Genomic DNA, 22,433 nt, shown 5'->3' with positions numbered 1-22,433 from the left:
TCGATGGTTTCCGTACATTTAACGGGACCGCAGTCGTCCAATCACAAAGCTAGTAACACGAAGCGTACAATGCTGTAGTTCGAGCGGAAATGACCGAAACTTGACGAGAGGTCAGGTGCGTGAATTATTTGGAACTCCAATTTTAAGCCCTAGTTATAGATGTCACAAACGAGATTTTTCACTTTCCATGCAGAAATACACAACGTGCAGTGTATACTGTTTCAGAAATAAGATATGAATAATTGCAGTGCGAATTGTGTAATGTGGCCTAGCTCTGTATAACATGGTTGCCCCATGAAAACTTCCGGTTTCGCTGCAAAGGAAATACTAACAATGTTAGTCTATTCATCTCCATTTACTTCCAAATAAGATGAAATCACGCCCGTTTGCAACGTCATCCGTCTCAACCTACACGAACAGAGCCCGTTTCCATGACTGTAGAGTGTCCCTGCTGAATATTAAGGATGCACCTGAATCTAACAAATATTTTATGATTTGATTTGCCACGGTCTCAGACTCAGTCAATGTCTGTAAATATACACTGGTGTACGAAAATAACATTCATATTTTGTGTTGAGTTTATACATTCGGCATTTATTTTCCAAGTAGTAACAAGCATTAGGAATCGATTATTCCAACCAGAAGGGCAAAAATATTTTGTCAGAAAAAATGGCAATGAACGAAGACCGATTCTCCACGACATCAGAACGATATCTTGGTAAGTTATGAGGTATGCTGTAGACATTCATGCAGTATAGGGACACATTCATGCAGTATAGGGACACATTCATGCAGTATAGGGACACATTCATACAGTAGAGAGACCATATACATTTATGCAGTTTAGCTAGACATGCTTCTCTGTACAAAACTCAGTTGATGCAGGGACATGCTATAGACATCTGCAATTAGATTCAGTCAATTAATGTAGAAAGTCTGAGCCCAACGACATCCATGTACAGTATTCTTGTGTCACGTCATCCATAATAACATGGGCTAATGGTCGTCACCAAGTCTAGACAACATGGGTTTCTCTGGACCAGTCAGAATCTACACCAAAATGTTGCTCTCACAGCATTAAAGCTGCTGTTAATCCATATATAGTTATCCTTCCTTACTGCCCCAACTTCAAAATACCTCTCAACGAAGCTAATTATACAAAGGCGGTCTTGATATGTCTAGGACATTGCTGTTTGGTGTTAAACTGACTCAGCGTTTTCAGCAAAGTACAAAGTGTATTGCAGTTTGGTGTTAAACTGACTGAATTGATGTTTTCAGCAAAGCACAATGTGCTGGTGTATCTGGAGGATGGAATCTCCCAGCTCCTCGAACACCGAGAAGACAACCCCAAAGTCAACGCCGTCAAGTTCATCAGTGATTAGTAAGTGACTCTGTCTCCATTACCCTAGCTAATATCTTCAACATCACATAACATGATGTAACATGAATATGTGCAGTGAATGTTATTCCAGGTCTGTTAATAGCTAGTTCAATATTTCTGCAAACAATTACAATGGCAGTACGAAGTACCATGCCATCGCAGTTACATAAAAAAATAGCAGGGGGTTAGCATTAGGTCAGTATTAAGGACGCTCACAAGACAGCAGTCCAGCTTCCCAAATAGGCATCGGTTCGCGCCACAGGGTCATATGGCTTTGCCACAAGTGCTGATCTTCATGTTATGGTAGAACTCAACAGAACCAGCCTACCCGTTGTTTATATGGTCAAGCTTCTGGAAAGTCTGGATTGATACGTGCTGTAGATGGTAGCTTCCAGTGTACTTTTTATTCGCTGTTGAGAGAAATTAACCAGCGCACAACTGCTTTGTCCTGATTCGTTAAAAAAACAAAACTCAACCAAAGTAATGTAGTGCAGTTGTAACATAGTTCTTCAAAGACTTACACTGCCATATCATGTCATGAAAGTATGTAGGATTGTTGGCCTTATGTTATGTGATATGGTTTTGATTGCTGTTTTTTTTTCAGCTTTGCAAGTCTGCGTGATGGCAATCACACTATGTTCCGCGAGTACGCCTTTGTTCGCTCCACACCACATAATCGGGCTTCATTTGTTAAACTTTTCTGGAAGTGCTACAAACAAATTGGTAAAAAGGGAGGTGAGATGTATATGTTTTTTAAATGCCCATTAAGCATCCTAACATATTGTGTCACATGAGGGGAAATTGATCAGTTAGTCATTGTGCAGCATGTGTTTCAGATCTGCTGAGTATCCAGGAGTACCATTCTCTACTGGGGCTACTGTTTGTCATTGTGGAGTGTGTGTTTCAGATCTGCTGAGTATCCAGGAGTACCACTCTCTACTGGGGCTATTGTTTGTCATTGTGGAGTGTGTGTTTCAGATCTGCTGAGTATCCAGGAGTACCATTCTCTACTGGGGCTACTGTTTGTCATTGTGGAGTGTGTGTTTCAGATCTGCTGAGTATCCAGGAGTACCACTCTCTACTGGGGCTACTGTTTGTCATTGTGGAGTGTGTGTTTCAGATCTGCTGAGTATCCAGGAGTACCATTCTCTACTGCGGCTACTGTTTGTCATCGTGGAGTGTGTGTTTCAGATCTGCTGAGTATCCAGGAGTACCACTCTCTACTGGGGCTACTGTTTGTCATTGTGCAGCATGTGTTTCAGATCTGCTGAGTATCCAGGAGTACCATTCTCTACTGGGGCTACTGTTTGTCATTGTGGAGTGTGTGTTTCAGATCTGCTGAGTATCCAGGAGTACCATTCTCTACTGGGGCTACTGTTTGTCATTGTGGAGTGTGTGTTTCAGATCTGCTGAGTATCCAGGAGTACCATTCTCTACTGGGGCTACTGTTTGTCATTGTGGAGTGTGTGTTTCAGATCTGCTGAGTATCCAAGAGTACCATTCTCAACTGGGGCTACTGTTTGTCATTGTGGAGTGTGTGTTTCAGATCTGCTGAGTATCCAGGAGTACCATTCTCTACTGGGGCTACTGTTTGTCATTGTGGAGTGTGTGTTTCAGATCTGCTGAGTATCCAGGAGTACCATTCTCTACTGGGGCTACTGTTTGTCATTGTGGAGTGTGTGTTTCAGATCTGCTGAGTATCCAGGAGTACCATTCTCTACTGGGGCTACTGTTTGTCATTGTGGAGTGTGTGTTTCAGATCTTCTGAGTATCCAGGAGTACCATTCTCTACTGGGGCTACTGTTTGTCATTGTGGAGTGTGTGTTTCAGATCTGCTGAGTATCCAGGAGTACCACTCTCTACTGGGGCTATTGTTTGTCATTGTGGAGTGTGTGTTTCAGATCTGCTGAGTATCCAGGAGTACCGCTCTCTACTGGGGCTACTGTTTGTCATTGTGGAGTGTGTGTTTCAGATCTGTTGAGTATCCAGGAGTACCATTCTCTACTGGGGCTACTGTTTGTCATTGTGGAGTGTGTGTTTCAGATCTGCTGAGTATCCAGGAGTACCATTCTCTACTGGGGCTACTGTTTGTCATTGTGGAGTGTGTGTTTCAGATCTGCTGAGTATCCAGGAGTACCGCTCTCTACTGGGGCTACTGTTTGTCATTGTGGAGTGTGTGTTTCAGATCTGTTGAGTATCCAGGAGTACCACTCTCTACTGGGGCTACTGTGTTCAGATTTCCCATTCAGCATGGTGCAGAAGACAGCCAGGTAGCCTAGACACATACACAGACACAGACACACACACAGAGATAAATTCTGACACAGACTGCACACATGCATGCATGCATGCATACATACATACATATGATGAGGTTGGATTGTGGACAGAATGTAGTAAAGCATCTCTCAGCTAAATTCTGCATAACAAAGTAGATTTGTCCTTATCCTGACTCATGCTTAATTGCTTTTCTCCTCGTCCCTGGCGAAGGTAGTGGAATACCTAAAGTCCCTTGAAGTTCCCTTCTAAAATACACTCACCCACCGATAGCCTCCCTTTTCACACCTAATCGGTCACATGACTGACCATGCTTGTCACTCTCTCTCCTCATTTGCCCAACGAGGGCGGCTAGAGGCACCTGGGGTCCCAGATACGGCAATAAGTCTTTCAGTTATTCCGGCCCTGTGAATCATTTAATGTTGTATGCGGTATTTGGATTATGTATATGAAGCATAAATTGTTAAATTTGTGATTATTGTGTGTTTGTTTAGCAGGACTTAGTCACAGTTGATGAAATCATGTTTGCAGTGTAGATTACGACTGTCAGTGGTTGACCCGCACTTAATTTGTCAGGCGTGTAAGCCCTTATGTTCTACTATTCATTGTAAATTTTGCAGAAATTTATCCGATTCAGAATTTACTTTATATATTCAGTCAGTTAACAGACATGCGAGGGACATGGAGCGTCGTTTGAAGAAGAACGAAGACTGCAATCTTCAACTATGTCGACGGCTGCTCCATGTGGGCACTCAACTAGATCTGCACTCACACCAGAGGATGAAGAGGAGGTGTATGCACGCACCTGCTCGAGAAGATCGTCACCGTCGTCCTTGTCATTCCGTTGCAGTCCACCCATGTCGAGTGAGTGCACCTGCATGGGTGAGTGCGCTTACGTGAGTAATTACGCTCGTGTGAGTGAGGACGCTTGCTCTGGTGAGTGCACTCACAGGTCTGCTCGTCAATGCAGAGGATCTTCATCAGTCTCCCTAGCTCGTAGAAGATGCCACCAGCACTCGTCGTCCCCTTCAGACCTGGACTTACATAAGAGGGATCGTCGGCATCCATCGTATGTGTCACACTCACGGATGGATGAAGACAGATACTACCAATCGTCATCTTCTCGGACTCTGAAGTCACGTCATGGATCACATATGGTCTGGACTTAGTCTCGCCATCCAAGGGCTCCAACGAAGCCAACACTTATAGGTTGAAGAATGAGGACATCAACACCATACCATTTATCAGATATCTATGATTCCTGAGATGTTATCTACGGCATTCAAGTCAGCAACCAAGTTTCAGCAACGTCGTATGCCACCTTTCAATGCTCGTCGTTTCCCTCTTCATCATATGGAGCCCTTCATCAGAGCACAGATGTAGACGAAGCATGCAAGGTCATCAGTTCTGTTCGCAACAGATCCTACAAGATAGACGACAAGCATCTTGCTCAGCTGGACACCACTACGAGACGCACCTTCTTCAGACTAGCTAGATCTAGAGCCATCAATGAGACTCTCATCTCAAAGTTCAGCAATCTTGCCAACGAGGAAGAGAGAATGATCCTGTCAGCACTCGTCACACAGAAGAAAGATCAACAGTTTATGTCCGAACACCGCGCCTCTACTACTGTGGGCCTGAATCTACATCGTCGACAAGGTCTCTAATGTCTGCCTGATCATGGAGTGAGAACTTCATCAAGCCCCTGGTCAGCGCCTACAGTATTTGATGGGAAGATTGAAGAGGTAGCAAGGACGGTTGCCTAAGACTCCAGAGAAGTCATGATGATCAAGTCCATCGACACCTTGACATCAGTGCTCAAGCAGACAAGTCAACACTACACTAACAAGTCCAAGTTCTCCAGAGTGCAGAGAGCGAGAGATAAGTTTAATTCTCAAGGCGACAAGTTATCTTCTTTTCATCACTCCTACAGAGGAAATAGGCGCCGTCAGACATCAGGCAGTTCGTCCAAGGACGGAAGAGGAGGAGGTAAACATTGAAGATCAGGGTTGGAACAGCTGGAGTCTTCCACCCCCAGCCATTCCTGTACAACCGTCTCAAGTGGGTGGACATCTTCAACTCTACTGGAAGAATTGGGGAATTCTCAACGACAAATACGTCATGAAGATTGTTCTAGACGACTACAAGATACCAGTGCAAATTACACCTCCAATCACAAGAGATGACGGTATTATCTTTGGTGGAAAAATTCCGACATGTCTATCTGGAGGACAGTCTGAATACATCAGCTTTAAGCGGCTGCTACACGTCTATTATCTGATTGGTTCCCGAGAGACAACACCCTGCACAGAATGTGGTGTTATTGTTTCAGTCGTCAACATTTGCTTGCATGGAAAGGTGTCGATTACACACTAGATTAGCAGTTTACAGCGTCATTTGATTCTTCAGGAGGCATCGAGGTCTTCTAGCAGCAGATTCAACGTTGCCTATCAGGAGACTTGCAGCAGTGAATGACAGTTTCTGATCAGACAGGCAGCCAGCTATAAATAGACTTCCTTTGAATGTCAACTTGCTCATAATGTACAGTGTTGACAATCTGAAGAGGATGAATGATGCATCTTCACGGCATACAAGCTCATCATGAGAGAAGTCAACTCAGTCTACAGTTGGACTGCACTATCAGACTACTAACTCAGCTCGGATGTCCCAGAGGATTGGTGGGTCAAAGTTCAAGCCGATGTTAGAACAAGTCCTGCTCTCTCCATTACCACTATGACAGTGACAATGTCTACTCGTGTTACCTCAGGATATGACCAGACGAAGACGCATACAACTACGTCTATGACAGCGGTTCCTGAGTCACGCTCTCCCATCCTGACCAGTTTACTATGCTGGAGATCTTGAGACCATACCCGCTATGGTGGACTCGCCAGTTGAATGTTTGCACCGGAACTTCTATGTTAGAATCAGGATTCAACAACCATCTCTACACAGACGCGTGTCTCCAAGGATGGGGTGCCCATCTAAATGAGTTTGCAGCAGGAATCTGGAAGAAGGAAGATTGAGCTCTTCACATCAACCAGGTGCAGATGAAAGCGGTGATTCATTCTATCCATCACTGGTCGACAACACTGAGTGACAAGCTACTGATGATCCACACAGACATCTATCTCAACAGTGGCCTTCTACATAAACAAACAAGGGTCAACAAGATCTCCATCTCTACTACAACTGACGTTTCTAATTTTTGACATGGTCGACAGTCTGAATCTCCAAATAAATCTTGTCATATACCAGGAGCTTACAACATCATGGCAGACGCTTTACCTTGGCCTCTTCGTCCATCACCACCAGAGTGGATGCTTCATCGGGAGGTGTTTCAACCAATCAGCCAGACATTCGGATCCCCACAAATAGACTTATTTGCAACAAGTTTCAACAAACAGACAAGAACCTTTGTATCACCGGTACTAGATCCGTAACCCTGGGCTACAGATGTTCTCAGCATCCTGTGGGAAGGATTAAATGCTTTTGCGTTACCAAAGGTCATCAAGAAAATCAAACAGACGAAGCTGCTACAACTGATTCTGGTCATGCCTTACTGTCCGACGAGACATCGGTACCCAATACTTACAGAAGAATCGGGACAGCCAGCGCTAAAACTACCAGATTGGAAGAATATTCTTGTCCATCCTCACATCAGATAGGTGCAAGACAGTCCATCAGCGTTCCGACTTCATGTATGGACTGTATTAAAGCCCGTTCAAAGCACATACTTGGCGGCCCTCAGCTTGGTTATCACCATGAAAACAGGGATCAAGCTGACTGAAGTACCTGAGCTACTCGCCTTATTACACTCCTTCAAGTTGGAAGATCACCAACGCTTGTTTAGAGTTCCCATTTGGGACTTGAACATCGTACTCCAACATCTCACAAGTGATGTCTACGAGCAGCTAGACCGGACATCATTTGAACTGCTGACTCAGAAGACGCTGCTTTTACTTGCCTTGGCTACAGCGGCACGAATGTCATCAAGAAACAGTACATCTTGGTCTAAGATGGGATTTTATTGTGAAGAATCAACAGCCAGGTCAACCGGATAGACAATTTCACATACTGGCATTATCTTCAATCCTAGGACCTCATGATACTCAAGACTTATCATTAGGTCCAGTCAGAACGCTGAAGATATATCTCGCTCATACCAAGTCTAGAAGACAACGTTTCAAACTCTTTTTTTATCTCTATATCTACTGAGACACCTACGGAAGTATGCCGCAACACTATCTCAGTGTGGATCAGAGCTGTTATACTGAGGGCCTCCAAAGCAGGCCTGGAACCTCCGCAAGCCTCCAACCCACATGAAGTCAGAGCCTTGGCCTCTACACTAGCACTACATCATGCTCGCCATCTGCTATAATGGAGGGCTGCTTTTGGAAATCAAACACAGTGTTTGCCAACCATTATCTACGAGTCATAGCCATGGAAGACGTCACTGGCATTCATCAGTTCGGGCCTCTCATCGTTGCTCAGCAACTAACAGTTCCTCAAAGGTGCTGAGATTACTCACCCATTTATCACATGACTTGTGGAGAATAGACGCTCTGCCTTTGCCAGGGAGGAGGAGAAAAGCAATTAAGCAAGAGTCAGGATAATTATAAAATATCAATGTTATTCAGAAAATTACATTTTTATGAAATTAATTAAAACTAACATTCAGTGTGTATGATGGACCGAGACCAAATTGTCGTCTGGTGATATGTTGATACCATGAGGTACACTCACACACAGGGTACATCAGAGCATATTCCCCTACAACTTATAGAATCAAAACATCGGTGAGAGTCTTTGATACACTGGTCATCGTATGGTCAATATTGCTTGTGGTCGTGTGGTTTTATCAGTAACTGTGTCACATTTCTCCCTTCAGGATCATCCTGATCGACGACGCCCTTGACTGTCTGATCTGCTTCTCCGACTTCATCTACGCATTACAAGTGCAGTTCTATTATGAAGGTGAGAAAGTTCAGTGTCCTGTGGTATTCATAAGTTTATGGCCCATGTTAATCACATTAAATAATGGTGCAATACAATCTCCTTTCTCCTTGTCTAATATAAATTTTACATCAAGTATGCAGCCGAACTAACTTTCAGTATGACACAATCCCAGAAGTAAGGCTCTGATTTGCTGGCGTCAATAAAGTAAAGGTGATAAATGAACTGTGAAGATATCTTGTGACATAAGTGTAATTCAGAGTCATTTAACCAGCTTGCGATACCATTGCAAATTCACTTATATTGTAACTGAAACACACTTTTGTAGAATTCATCTGCTCAGTTGTTCTGACAGACCCTGATGTTGGGTTTACCTCATAGATTGTTGTTACTGTCAATCTGCAGTCAGTATCACGTTAATTCGTGTTCTTAACTAGGGGCCTGTTGGGTCAGGAGCATGCAGTGGAAACTCACTGATGTTTCCTTATATGGTAAAACACTGGTCTGAATGATCAGACATGATGCATCAGTGTATATTCATGCAAGAAACTCCTTTGGGATTTTGCCAAGGAATGTTCAAGTGGAACCCCATCAGGGCATGGAACCAAAGTGTCCAGTGGAAATCTTGTATATAATGAAACATCCCGTAAAGGGGAACTGTAGTCTTTATAGAACTATACCGTTGGCTAAAAGAGGATACAATACCCTGCAGAGTTCCTGGAGAAGAGTGGGGAGATCTACCAGTCAATCCTCCAGACACAGCGAAGTCCCCGTGACCCTGTGGTGGTGCCCTCCGCCAGCACCGGAACCAAGATCCTCCAGCAGAACCACCAGCCTGCCGATGGCATTGATGCCATGCAGTTCTTCCGATCACTGTATCCTCTCTGTGAGAGGGTCAACTTCAGGTGAGATGGCCAAGTAGGTCATGGTTTGCTGCAGAACACTGGGTTTGAGACTACACCAATGTTGTGTGTATCCAGGTGTGTCATGGCTTGCTTATCCTGCAGGACTGTGGGTTCAGATCTTCAAATGGTTGATGTATATAGCCATGTGGGTCATGACTTGCTTATCCTGGTGAATACTGGGTTCAAATCTTCAAAGGGGTTAATGGGTGTAATGTGATGTCAATACCATCCCCAATGGTTCATAGTGGTCATAGATTTTTTAGACGTTTCAGGGATTGTTCTGCGACGATGATATGATGATTACTGGACAATGTTTCTCCACAGCACCCCACCTGTCTCAGCCCTGAAGGAGATTCTCTTCACAGTTCCTCGGGTGTCCTTCTATGGCTTTCTAATGGCCATTGCCAAGAGTGAGTCCATCAATGAGCACATAGGTAAGATACTCATCTAGGCTTTTCTACATCATCTGCATCTGATCTATATCTGTTCCAGTGTCTGCAATCATCTACACTTGACCATGCGTCTTTGATCATCTGTCCATTCCTGTATCTGTGATCTTTGATACTGTAAATCACGAATTTTTTGCGTCATGATATTTTTGTGAGTGGCGGCCAACAGACGTTTTTACATCACAATATTTTTGCGACTTGCCTAGTTATCAACACATAGTTAAGTTTGACAGTTTCGAAGCTTACTTGCATCTGAAAGTTTTATCTGAAGTAAATCCAATCACATATTAAAGTTTGCCGCTAACCTTGAACACCATTCAGTGGAGTACTTCCGCATGTATGCAATCAGTGATGTTTTCCTAAAAGCAAGACTTACTGCATAGGCCAGATAAACTTTAAACAGTTCAAAGGGATTAAATTAAATGACTCTATGACTCTAATAAATTGGCACTGATGAAGGACCAGTTTAGTCAGTGTCGGCGAAGCTGTTGATCTCCAGATAAGTGTCATGAAACCTATCCACGCCCGCTGGATGGTCTCTACCTTTCAAACAGTTTTTAAGAAATGTGTGTTGCGTGGTTGGTGCCTGTCTGGACTATCGGACGTACTGATTGAGTGACTTTTGTTCAGGTATCCATTGTTTGACATGTGACAGGTGAGTACAAGTAATGCTAGTAATTAGTCATTCTTCACGTTGTTGTCATTGCTTAATATATGTATTGTCTAGATCTGTTGTTAATTATATGAACTGGTGAATAATAAAGTGACAATAGGACAGGTTGTTTGCTGATTATTCATTGCATTCTACCACCAAATTGCGTCATGATATTTTTGCGAGCTCAAGTCATTCACAATTTTCGCAAAAATATCATGCTCACAAAAATTTAATGATTTACAGTATTTGATCCTGTATCTGTGATCGTCTGTATCTTATCCTGTATATGTGATCTTCTATATTCTGATCCTGTGGCTTTGATCATCTGTATCTGATCCTGTATCCGTGATCATATATGTCTGATCCTGCATATGTGATCATCTATATCTGATTCTGTTTCTATGGTCTTCTATATCTGATCTTTTATCTGTGATTATCTACTGCTGATTCTGTATATGTAATCATCTGTATCTGATCCTGTATTTGTGATCATCTATATCTGATCCTGTATCTGTGATCATCTATATCTTATCCTGTATCTGTGATCATCTATATCTGATCCTGTGGCTTTGATGATCTACATCTGATCCTATATCTGTGTAGGTTCACAATCCATCTGATCCTGGTGTTATTCCGCAGGTCGACTGCCAGCTAAGACAGAGCTCCTGGACACCGGGGAGGCGGAGATTTCATCGTAAGCATGTGTTGTAGTGGCACCTCTCACTGTGCATGTGGCACTGTGTCGATCTCATTGATTCATAACACGTTCATTATGGTTTTGTTTTATGATTCCCTAACCATTGGTGCTCCAGGACAGTCTACTCACACTTGTCAATACACTACTGATCATGTGTATGTAAGCCATTGGGCATTTGTACCTGCACCAAGGGTACGTTTATGAACATATGACATGCTATTCACTTGAGTGGGTGAGTGTTTCCACATTTTCATATGTTTTACATTTTTTATGCAACAGGAATTTTGGCATATCAGTGAGATTCTGATATCAGTGATATAATGTGGCTAACAGGTGTTGAATTTTTCCCTTGGTCCCTGATATAATGTGACTGATAACAGATGTTGATATCTTACCCTTGGCCCTGATACAACGTAGCTGATAACCGGTGTTCATATCTTTCTCTTGGCCCCTGATATAATGTGGCTGACAACAGGTCTTGATATCCACCCTTGGTCCCCGAAACATCAGATCTCACTGGAAATTGAATTTTTGTCCTTGCTGCTGTTGGCAACAACGATGTTTTGAGACATCAGATGTTGAACAGACATTCATTTTAGGGCATATTTTGATTTACATACTGGCTGCTTTTAATATCGGTAATTCTGGAGGCCATAATCTAACCTGTGAAGTAGTATTGGTTGTCGTTGAGTCACAAACTAGAAGAAACCTTCAACCTCTTTTGGATCTAGATCTAGGTAATGACATCTTTTGATGTTCTATCTCAAATTTCATATCCTCTGTGGGGTAGGGTAGGGGTTAAAGTGTTCTCTCATCATGCCAAAGACCCATGTTCAATTCCCCTCATGAGTACAGTGTGTGAAGCCCATTTCTGGTGTCCCCAGCCATGATATTGCTAGAATATTGCTAACAGTGACATAACACTGAACTCACTCACTCACTCACTCAAATTTCCTATATATTTTTATCAGTTTCATTGATACATATTTGTAATACCTGAATGTTTGGGGGGATTATTTGCGTGTAAAATTCTGAATGACCTTGAAGGGGATGCATTATACAGGGGTGCACATTATATTCAAAAACTAAATGAAATTTAAATCCAGTTTGTTTAAAGATATCATTGGCGGGAAAAATGAAACATGCTAAAATGTTTTCACAGTTCCACACTCATAGAAGATATGTACATTATTGTACTTATCACATGGCCTACTTTTACCTACAAGCATTTTGTCAGGGAAAGAGTGAACAAGCTGTTTCTTGCATGACATCTCTCTGTTACCTCATTAGTGTATACATACATTGAACAGTTAGATAACATGTCAGGGGTCTTTCTTTGTTGAATTGTATATATTATGAATAAATGAATATTTTCTTATTTTTGAAATTTTGCATGTGTTCTTTCTTTGAGGTAACACATATAATTATACTAATTACACCTAACAATGCGTTCAATGCCTTCAAGCAATTTTATTTTAATGAAGTTCTGTATTTCATTTACACTTTGTTGTTTTATATGTAAGTTTTCTAACTGTTGTGTCTTGTGTAGCAGTTGGTAACACTTTGTTACCCTCAAGGTGGAATACATATTGTTGATGTATACACATCAGTTATAGTCCATTTGAGATATATGTTGTATACATACACATCTATTACAGTCAATGGTGGATATATGTTGTATATATACACACATCTGTTACTGTCAATGGTGGATATATGTTGTATATATACACACATCTATTACAGTCAATGGTGGATATATGTTGTATATATACACACATCTGTTACTGTCAATGTGGGATATATGTTGTATATATACACACATCTATTACAGTCAATGGTGGATATATGTTGTATATATACACACATCTGTTACTGTCAATGTGGGATATATGTTGTATATATACACACATCTATTACAGTCAATGGTGGATATATGTTGTATATATACACACATCTGTTACTGTCAATGTGGGATATATGTTGTATATATACACACATCTATTACAGTCAATGGTGGATATATGTTGTATATATACACACATCTGTTACTGTCAATGTGGGATATATATTGTATATATACACACATCTATTACAGTCAATGGTGGATATATGTTGTATATATACACACATCTGTTACTGTCAATGTGGGATATATGTTGTATATATACACACATCTTTTACTGTCAGTGTGGGATATATGCTGTATATATAGGCATCTGTTACAATGTGGGATATATGCTGTATATATAGGCATCTGTTACACTGCATGTGAGATACGTGCTGTATGTATAGACAGCTGTAGGTCCATGTGGGATATATGGTGTGTATATAAATATGTTTTACAGACAATGTGGGATATACATGTATGCTATATACAGACATCTGTTACAGTCAGTATGGGATATATGTTGTGTATGGACATCTTTTATAGTCCATGTGGGATGTATGTTGTGTATTTGAGATCACATGTATACATGTATGTGCAGAGATGACGTCCAGTCAGTGGCAGTCTGTAGCATGTTTGTCCTACAACCGTGGTCTTACAAACATGATATACTTGTCTATGTGGGATATATCCTATATACATGTATATGGTGCCATACTTTTGTTACAGTGGTATGTGTGTGTGTGTGTGTATATATATATATAGCTATAGCAGTATATATATATATATACACACACACACAAACATCTGCTATCATATGTAAATATATACTGTGTCTATATATAGACACTGGTTGTATAACAATGTCGTGTTTCTTCCTCCGTGCTGCAGTCGGATGCCTGTTTATGATCTGTATGTGATGAACAAGTAGCACCCCCTGGTGAATAGGTATAATTGATGTTGTCATTTTTAGATGTTCTCTCTCAAGTCAGTGTTGTGTCAGTGTTGTGTCAGTGTTGTGTCAGTGTTGTCATGTGTCATCTCAAAGGTGCAATTTTCTGTACATGTTGCTGCTCAACGCTTGCTATGGATTGAAGAAAACTGCTAGTTTGTAACAGATCAGATGAGGTCCTCGGTACCTCATGCTTGTCTGCTTGTCTCTGTGTAGGCATGAAGGATCAGATTAGGTCCCAAGTACCTCAGGCTTGTCTTCTTGTCTCTGTGTAGGCATGAAGGATCAGATTATATCTCCAGTACCTTATGCTTGTCTGTTTGTCCCTTCTAGCCATCAGGGATCCAAAGTGGTCTAACTCTACCATGTAGAGGGTGAGGACCATGTATTGCATGTGGACTATCTAAGGAAACAGGGAGGGGGTTGTCAGTGTAGGGCGTATGTGCCATGTCAGGGGTGAGGACCATGAGGGCATCTTAGCTATGCTGGGTCTGGGCCGATGGGACATGAAAGGGCACCATGCAGGGAGACTGGGCTGTAGGGCACCATGCAGGGAGACTGGGCTGTAGGGCGCCATGCAGGGAGACTGGGCTGTAGGGGGGCCATGCAGGGAGACTGGGCTGTAGGGGGCCATGCAGGGAGACTGGGCCGTAGGGGACCATGCAGGAGTCGGATGGTCTTTTGATCCCTATTTGAGTGTCAGAATGACTACATAGCTGATATCCTTAGTTTAGGGTTGAGCTATGTGGTTGTAACTTGATAAACACAGTAAATGAGGACAAAGCAAAAGTGGATGTTTTCTCTCCCAAGCATTAGCTGTTCTTGTTGTTGTCCATGGGGTAAGTCTGATCTGTAGATGTTTGTTAATGTCTAGTGAGCTTCCATCCCAGCACTAACATGTCACCATAGCTGTAGCTACTTAGGTTAACAAGTCTGACTTGATGAACAAATCTTGTGGTGTGTGGATGAATTTTGTGAATATTACAGTGTTTGATCTGAATCCCATCAGGACTAAATTCTGCAGGGTTTTCTAGTCCAACACAAGTTAGAATCTAGAGCTAATTCATGTGTGATGATTAACAGTTTTCCCAAGCTACAGTGTTGTGTCCAACCAAACATGTCTACCTCTAGAGGATAATCAGTCTAGTCATTGTTTTATTAATCAGCAGCAGAAGTAAATTTTCAGAACTGATTGCAAAATTTTAGATTTCAAGTATGTTATGATAATTTCAGATTACTGAATGGTTCTGCGTTGATCTTGTAATTTGTTTACCTTCTCTGCATGCAGATTGTTCTTTGCATTTCACATTCAGCATCATGTAGATGAACCCATCTCTCCATTAAACACTGGAGGGCAACTTTCAACAAGCTGATGTACATGCACAACATCATTCTTGTTTACACATTGTTTTGTTGCACACAGGTGCTCCCTACTGCTCGGGATGGTCGGGGAGTCTAATGGTTCAGGCCTAAGAGCTGTCTTTGATTCCCACTTAGGCAGTGCCCTGTGAAGATACAGGGTGGGGTAGAATAGGTCTTCAGCAACCCATGCTTGCCATACAAGACAACTATGCTTGTCGTAAGAGGCAACTAGTGGGATCAAGGGTCGGGCTCGCTGACTTGGTTGATACATGTCATGGGTTCCCTCCTTCACAGATCGATGCTCATGCTGTTTCTCACTGGATTGTCTGGTCCAGACTTGATTATTTACAAGCCACTGCCATGTAGCTGGAATATTGCTTTGTGTGGCGTAAAACTAAACTCACTCACCCAGATCGTGCAATAGATGATGTCACCTCTTTGTTTCTCATCTGTCAGGAAAACTAGGTCCCTTTTTGTCCATAGATGTTAGAATCAGTTAGGAATATATGGTGTGTTATAACCAGGCCAGTTGAGTCCATCCCTACTTATATTAGTGAAAATAGATTCAGCACAGCTGTATAACACAGCACTGTGGGGGGCCCTTGCCATAGATACAGACCAGCATTTCTGGGGCCCTTCCTTAACATTGACCAGGGCCTAGATGTTTGAAGCTCTCTTGGTGCTAAGATAGTACCATACATTAACATTAATTTACGACTATCTTAGCGCGAAGAGAGCTTAAAGGTCACATGCAATGTAAAACACAACTTGGCAGATTCTGATACCTTTCTGTATGCACTTACCGAAAGAAATCATCAAAAATGCCAATTCAACCTGTAAAGTTGAAAAAAATGCAATGAAGAAAAGAACCCGCGAAAACAGAGTTCAAACAATTCACTAAATTTCCTTGAGCGCTGGGGGAAAAAGTGGTTTCAACAGCTGGGCTGCGTGGCACGCATGACGCATGTGCAGTGAATAGGTTCACGGAGCTTGAAACATGAACAGTAGTCTAATCTTGGTTGTGTAAACAAACAAGTAAATAATCTACTTGTTACATAAAACTTGTTGATTGTGGTAAGCAGCCTCTGTCACAGAGAAAGCTCAATGTCCGGTTTATTGACACCTATATGTCTGCCTGCCTGTCTGCTAAAGACAGTATGCAATACACAGCTTCAATCATTGACCACATGCAATTTGAACTTAACACCTATTAGACTGTATGCCATAAACAAAATAAAATGATTTATGACTCGTGCCCCCGAGTCCTGTCTCTGCCACATTATGTAATTAGGCAGGTGTGATACTTGTACAGATGACATGCTTTTATGGATGAATGACAGTTTCCAGCCACGCAGTAGTTCACCATCTCTACTGAGATGATTTTTTATTGGATTGAACACAAATTCAGAGAATATGTATTTACAAAACAACTATTTACAACTATTTCAACTACAAAACATGTATTTACAAGGATAACAACTTCTCCTAGTGTTTTTGAATCGATACTGAGGCTGGTCAGGCTTGTCTTCTTGTCTCTGTGTAGGCATGAAGGATCAGATTAGGTCCCAAGTACCTCATGCTTGTCTTCTTGTCTCTGTATAGGCATGAAGGATCAGATTAGGTCCCAAGGACCTCATGCTTGTCTTCTTGTCTCTGTGTAGGCATGAAGGATCAGATTAGGTCCCAAGTACCTCAGGCTTGTCTTCTTGTCTCTGTGTAGGCATGAAGGATCAGATTAGGTCCCAAGTACCTCATGCTTGTCTTCTTGTCTCTGTGTAGGCATGAAGGATCAGATTAGGTCCCAAGGACCTCATGCTTGTCTTCTTGTCTCTGTGTAGGCATGAAGGATCAGATCAGGTCCCAAGTACCTCAGGCTTGTCTGCTTGTCTCTGTGTAGGCATGCAGGATCAGATTATATCTCCAGTACTTCATGCTTGTCTGTTTGTCCCTTCTAGCCATCAGGGATCCAAAGTGGTCTGAGTCTACCATGTAGGGGGTGAGGAGGTTGTTAATGTAGGGCCTATGAGCCATGTCAGGGGTGAGGACCATGTATTGCATGTGGACTATCTATGGAAACAGGGAGGGGGTTGTCAATGTAGGGCGTATGTGCCACGTCAGGGGTGAGGACCATGTATTGCATGTGGACTATCTATGGAAACAGGGAGGGGGTTGTCAATGTAGGGCCTATGTGCCATGTAGGGGGTGAGGACCATGAGGGCATCTTAGCTATGCTAGGTCTGGGCCATGCTGAAACGACGCATTAAGCACAAGAAGTTGTTATCCATAAAGGATCTTACTTTATTGTGACTTGCCATACTTCTAAAATGCCCTTCAAACAGATCATCTTTCTGAATACACAATGAGCCCACAGCGTATCAGCAAATGACCCAGCCAATCGGAAGCCGTCATTACACTTGAGTGCACGCCCACCTGCTATGACTGGGTTCGGTCTCCCGAGTGCTTCGTTTCGTGGGAAGTAAGCCCAAGTACAAAATATTGCATTTTCGAATCGCTATTGTACGCTTATAATTTTGTTTATTTGTTATTTTACAAGCAATGTATATTATGTGTCATGAATAAGTGATAATTGTGTTTTAATTATGTTTGATTGTGTGATTGCATGTGACCTTTAAAAATTCTGTGGGGACCCTTCCCAGATATGGACCAGCACTGAAGGGACCCTTCTCAGACATAGACCAGGACTGAAGGAGCCCTTCTCAAACATAGACCAGCACTGAAAGGACCCTTCTCAGACATAGACCAGCACTGTGGGGACCCTTCTCAGACATAGACCAGGACTGAAGGAGCCCTTCTCAAACATAGACCAGCACTGAAGGGACCCTTCTCAGACATAGACCAGGACTGTGGGGACCCTTCTCAAACATAGACCAGGACTGAAGGAGCCCTTCTCAAACACAGACCAGCACTGAAAGGACCCTTCTCAGACATAGACCAGGACTGAAGGAGCCCTTCTCAAACACAGACCAGCACTGAAGGGACCCTTCTCAAACATAGACCAGGACTGAAGGAGCCCTTCTCAAACACAGACCAGCACTGAAGGGACCCTTCTCAAACATAGACCAGGACTGAAGGAGCCCTTCTCAAACATAGACCAGCACTGTGGGGACCCTTCTCAGACATTGACCAGCACTGTGGGGACCCTGACATAGACCTGCACTGTGGGGACCCTTCTCAAACATAGACCAGGACTGAAGGAGCCCTTCTCAAACACAGACCAGCACTGAAAGGACCCTTCTCAGACATAGACCAGCACTGTGGGGACCCTTCTCAGACATAGACCAGCACTGTGGGGACCCTTCTCAGACATAGACCAGCACTGTGGGGACCCTGACATAGACCAGCACTGAAGGGACCCTTCTCAAACATAGACCAGCACTGTGGGGACCCTTCTCAGACATAGACCAGCACTGTGGGGACCCTGACATAGACCAGCACTGAAGGGACCCTTCTCAAACATAGACCAGGACTGAAGGAGCCCTTCTCAAACACAGACCAGCACTGAAAGGACCCTTCTCAGACATAGACCAGCACTGTGGGAACCCTGACATAGACCAGCACTGTGGGGACCCTTCTCAGACATAGACCAGGACTGTGGGGACCCTTCTCAAACATAGACCAGGACTGAAGGAGCCCTTCTCAAACACAGACCAGCACTGAAAGGACCCTTCTCAGACATAGACCAGGACTGAAGGAGCCCTTCTCAGATATAGACCAGCACTGAAGGGACTCTTCTCAGACATAGACCAGGGCCCACTTGCACAAAACGATCTTAGAGCTACAATTATTGTAAATCCTTAAGATCGCGATCTTAGGCTTCGGCTACAATCGCCATCCACTTGCACAAAGCGATTGTAGGCTAAGATCATTGTAAGTTACAATCAAAACTTACAACTGGTAGGAACCAATTGTAAGGAGCTAAGATCATTGTAGTCAGTAGCAAAATGGCGTCCAAGTTGGTGTCAATTTCACGCAAATAATTAGCTTTGCGTTTGGGGATTGCTTTCATATTGCATAAAACTGTATGATTCGCCTTGACACTTCAGCGACACAGAGAATGCAACATCGATTTAACGTCAGAAATATCGTTATTTGCGGTAGTGAACAACATCATTATCGAGTCGATATCATAGAGTACAATTCTCACCCGGTTCAGTGTTGGGAAAAGTATGAACACTATACCTTTTTGATAAACAAAGAAAGGATAGTAGATCTAACGAAAGGGGTCTGCATGCGATTAGCAGTGGCCATGACCTTTTCAATAACTCAAGGGCAGCTAATTTTAGTTTTTACGCAAGATGGGAGTGGTTTCCCTTTGTAGATTATGCCGTTGCCGTAACATCTGCCATGCCCAAATACAATGCATGTTCTGTAGTGACAGAACAGATATCCACATATTTCTTTTCGGTTAATGATTTTGTCTTAGTTTATCACTGAAATAATCTACAGTTGGATAAAGTACAAAATTATGTTTTTTTCAACTTGTAAAAATTGAATCTGACGAGAGACAAGAGTTTTAATCTATGTATTTTAAATATAATACAAGTATTTTTCAAACGGAAAAATACACTAGCTAGGGTATGTGAATTTTTTTTTAACAAAGCGAAAAAATAATTATCAAGAAACACTCCCACAGTCATGTCACACTTTCATATCTTTACAAATCTAATGGTTGTGGGATATATATGGGATTTTACTCCAAATGACATCGATGCCAAACTATGTTCAACTGACAGTCACTGACAAATCATGGTACATTTAGGTGTTATGTCATAAGGAAATTTTATTTATGTGTTATCTTTTAATTTCATGATTATTAGGTCAATAACTCAAGACCCAGTTTGTTAATGTATTTGTTTGTATTTCAGTATTTGCATAAAACATGATATTTCTGTGGTTGCAGTATCACATGTTTAGTTCATAAAAAAATTAGAATGTAGAAAAAAAAGAGAATAACCCTTGAGGTACGAGTGATTATACATGTTACCTTCTACGTTATCGCTTCCTTCAACGTTATCATTTACTTCAAAGATTTGTGGGTTGGGGTTGTTTGGGTTTTTCTTTTGTTTGTTTTTTTTATATTTGTTGTCATGACAAATCTGCAAGGTGCGATTAAAGAAGGAATGTCATCTGTGTGCAGTAAACAGTTCCACGTTGTATTTGCGCTGCATGCTATGCGCACTTGAAGACAACTGTAGACAGGAGTCGAGTTTAAGACATTTCTACGTCCAACATTGAAGAGTTCGATCTTAATTAAGATCGCGATCTTAAATCCATGATGTCTTAAGATCGTCTTTGTGCAAGTGGATTAGGGCAATTGTATGGTGATTGTAAAGTTGATTGTAGGGGCCTAAGATTGATTGTAACTAAGATTGCTCTGTGCAAGCGGGCCCTGGACTGAAGGAGCCCTTCTCAGACATAGACCAGCACTGAAGGGGCCCTTCTCAAACATAGACCAGCACTGCGGGGGCCCTTCTCAGACACAGACCAGCACTGTGGGTTCCCTTCTCATAGACCAGTGCTGTAGGGGCCCTTCATGAACATACACCAGCACTGTAGATACCTTTCTTTAACACAGCATAGCATTCTAAGGGCGTTTCCTAAACATAGACTTGGGTCCTGATCCACAAAGCATTTGTATAGTTCCAAGTTATTGCTTGTCATAGACTTAGGAATGACAGAGCTACGAATGCTCTCTGGATTGGGCCCCCACATCATAGGGGCCTCTCCCAAACATAGACCAGCTTTGTAGGGGCCTCTCCCAGAATAAAGATAGAGTGAAATAGAAGGCTTTTTCAAGGTCTGCATTCAGATAGCACTTGTCTCAAATCCTAAAATTATTATAGAAATGCCCCATGATTTTAACAGAACATATATGTACTGTTTTCAGAATCCCTCCAATCAAGACTCCCACAAGTGTTTCTAACAAAGGTAACAAATCTCGGTCCTCTGGGGCCGTCAGTCACCGTGAATCAGGCTCAAGAGTATCACACAGCTCCTCAACGTCATCCAGTCACAGGTCTAGGTCGACCATTGGCCTGGTTAAACACCAGAAACGTTCAGCAGGAGACATATCTGTGGCTGACACAAGTTCCGAAACCGATTCGTCATCTGAATCCTCAGACACTAACTAGACAACCAAGATGTCAGCGTGCAAAACATACTTAGAATTACGACTATCATAAGTCTGCGTTAAGGTATGGGAGTTACTGTCACAATAGGGCTAAGTTTGCTGTGTGGTACAGTCTACTGTTGTGACAGTCTACCCATTTCTCGAAAAGAGATGACATTTTTTCTAAAGGACTGGCATTCCTCTGTTCTTGGTACTTCTAGGGTATTGTTGCTGCAAGGGCATGAAGTGACTGATTGATGCTGTGTTGTTAAATTTGTTTGTTGGTGAATGTCTTGTGTTGAATGTCATGTGTTGGGGTTTCTGAAAAACTCAGATATGATTTTCCGTATCCACGTATAAAGCATCTTCACTGACTTGAAAGTGGTTATGTATTTTCTGTGATGGTAATTTGCACACCAATCATGAACATGTGGATTTGTTCATGATCATTGATATTCAGGTTTCCACTGATGGCTTGCCTGTAAATGCCTGAGAAATGAATAATTGGTTGTCACACAGCTACACTTTAAGAAAGGCGCCCATCATGAAGACTTTTAACAGTCATTGATTCATGGGTGCTGCACCAGTGTAAGTAGATGAACATTTTACAGACTCGTGGAATTTCTTTTTATTTTTGCCCAAAAACATGGTAATATGCCTTGCATGTGTTGGTTTGTAAATATATTGAACAGCTCAATTCATATTATGTGGCATAAAATCTGAGTGGTCTACCTAAGAAGATCCATGGTGAAATTGGTCCATGGATGGTCAGAATCACTGA

The 22,433-nt window shown here is 42.3% G+C and overlaps 1 protein-coding gene across 2 annotated transcripts; it reads left to right on the top strand.

Annotated features, from left to right (window-relative positions):
* The first annotated feature begins 263 nt into the window (after positions 1-263).
* On the top strand, positions 264-22,026 carry LOC137261548 (centriolar satellite-associated tubulin polyglutamylase complex regulator 1-like). 2 transcript variants are annotated; one of them, XM_067799311.1, is made up of 10 exons: positions 295-718; positions 1,279-1,381; positions 1,986-2,116; positions 3,567-3,651; positions 8,550-8,635; positions 9,327-9,519; positions 9,844-9,953; positions 11,263-11,317; positions 14,100-14,156; positions 21,431-22,026. In XM_067799311.1, the coding sequence occupies exons 1-9, from the start codon at positions 670-672 to the stop codon at positions 14,137-14,139; spliced, it is 852 nt and encodes a 283-aa protein (XP_067655412.1). In that variant the 5' UTR covers positions 295-669; the 3' UTR covers positions 14,140-14,156; positions 21,431-22,026. The 2 variants fall into 2 exon arrangements, with proteins under 2 accessions (XP_067655411.1, XP_067655412.1); XM_067799310.1 differs by lacking the exon at positions 14,100-14,156 and having other exon boundaries at positions 264-718.
* The last annotated feature ends 407 nt before the right edge of the window (positions 22,027-22,433 follow it).

Source organism: Haliotis asinina, chromosome 14, assembly GCF_037392515.1.
Source record: "Haliotis asinina isolate JCU_RB_2024 chromosome 14, JCU_Hal_asi_v2, whole genome shotgun sequence".
Taxonomy (NCBI): Eukaryota; Metazoa; Mollusca; class Gastropoda; order Lepetellida; family Haliotidae; genus Haliotis; species Haliotis asinina.
Note: the sequence above shows the minus strand (reverse complement) of the source record. Positions and strands in the feature narration are given on the sequence as shown.

Coding starts and splice junctions, on each gene's coding strand:
- LOC137261548 (XM_067799310.1), top strand. CDS start 670: ATGGCAATGAACGAAGACCGATTCTCCACGACATCAGAACGATATCTT. Junction 2,117..3,566: donor ACAAATTGGTAAAAAGGGAG/GTGAGATGTATA, acceptor TGTGTGTTTCAG/ATCTGTTGAGTATCCAGGAG. Junction 3,652..8,549: donor ATGGTGCAGAAGACAGCCAG/GTAGCCTAGACA, acceptor TTCTCCCTTCAG/GATCATCCTGATCGACGACG.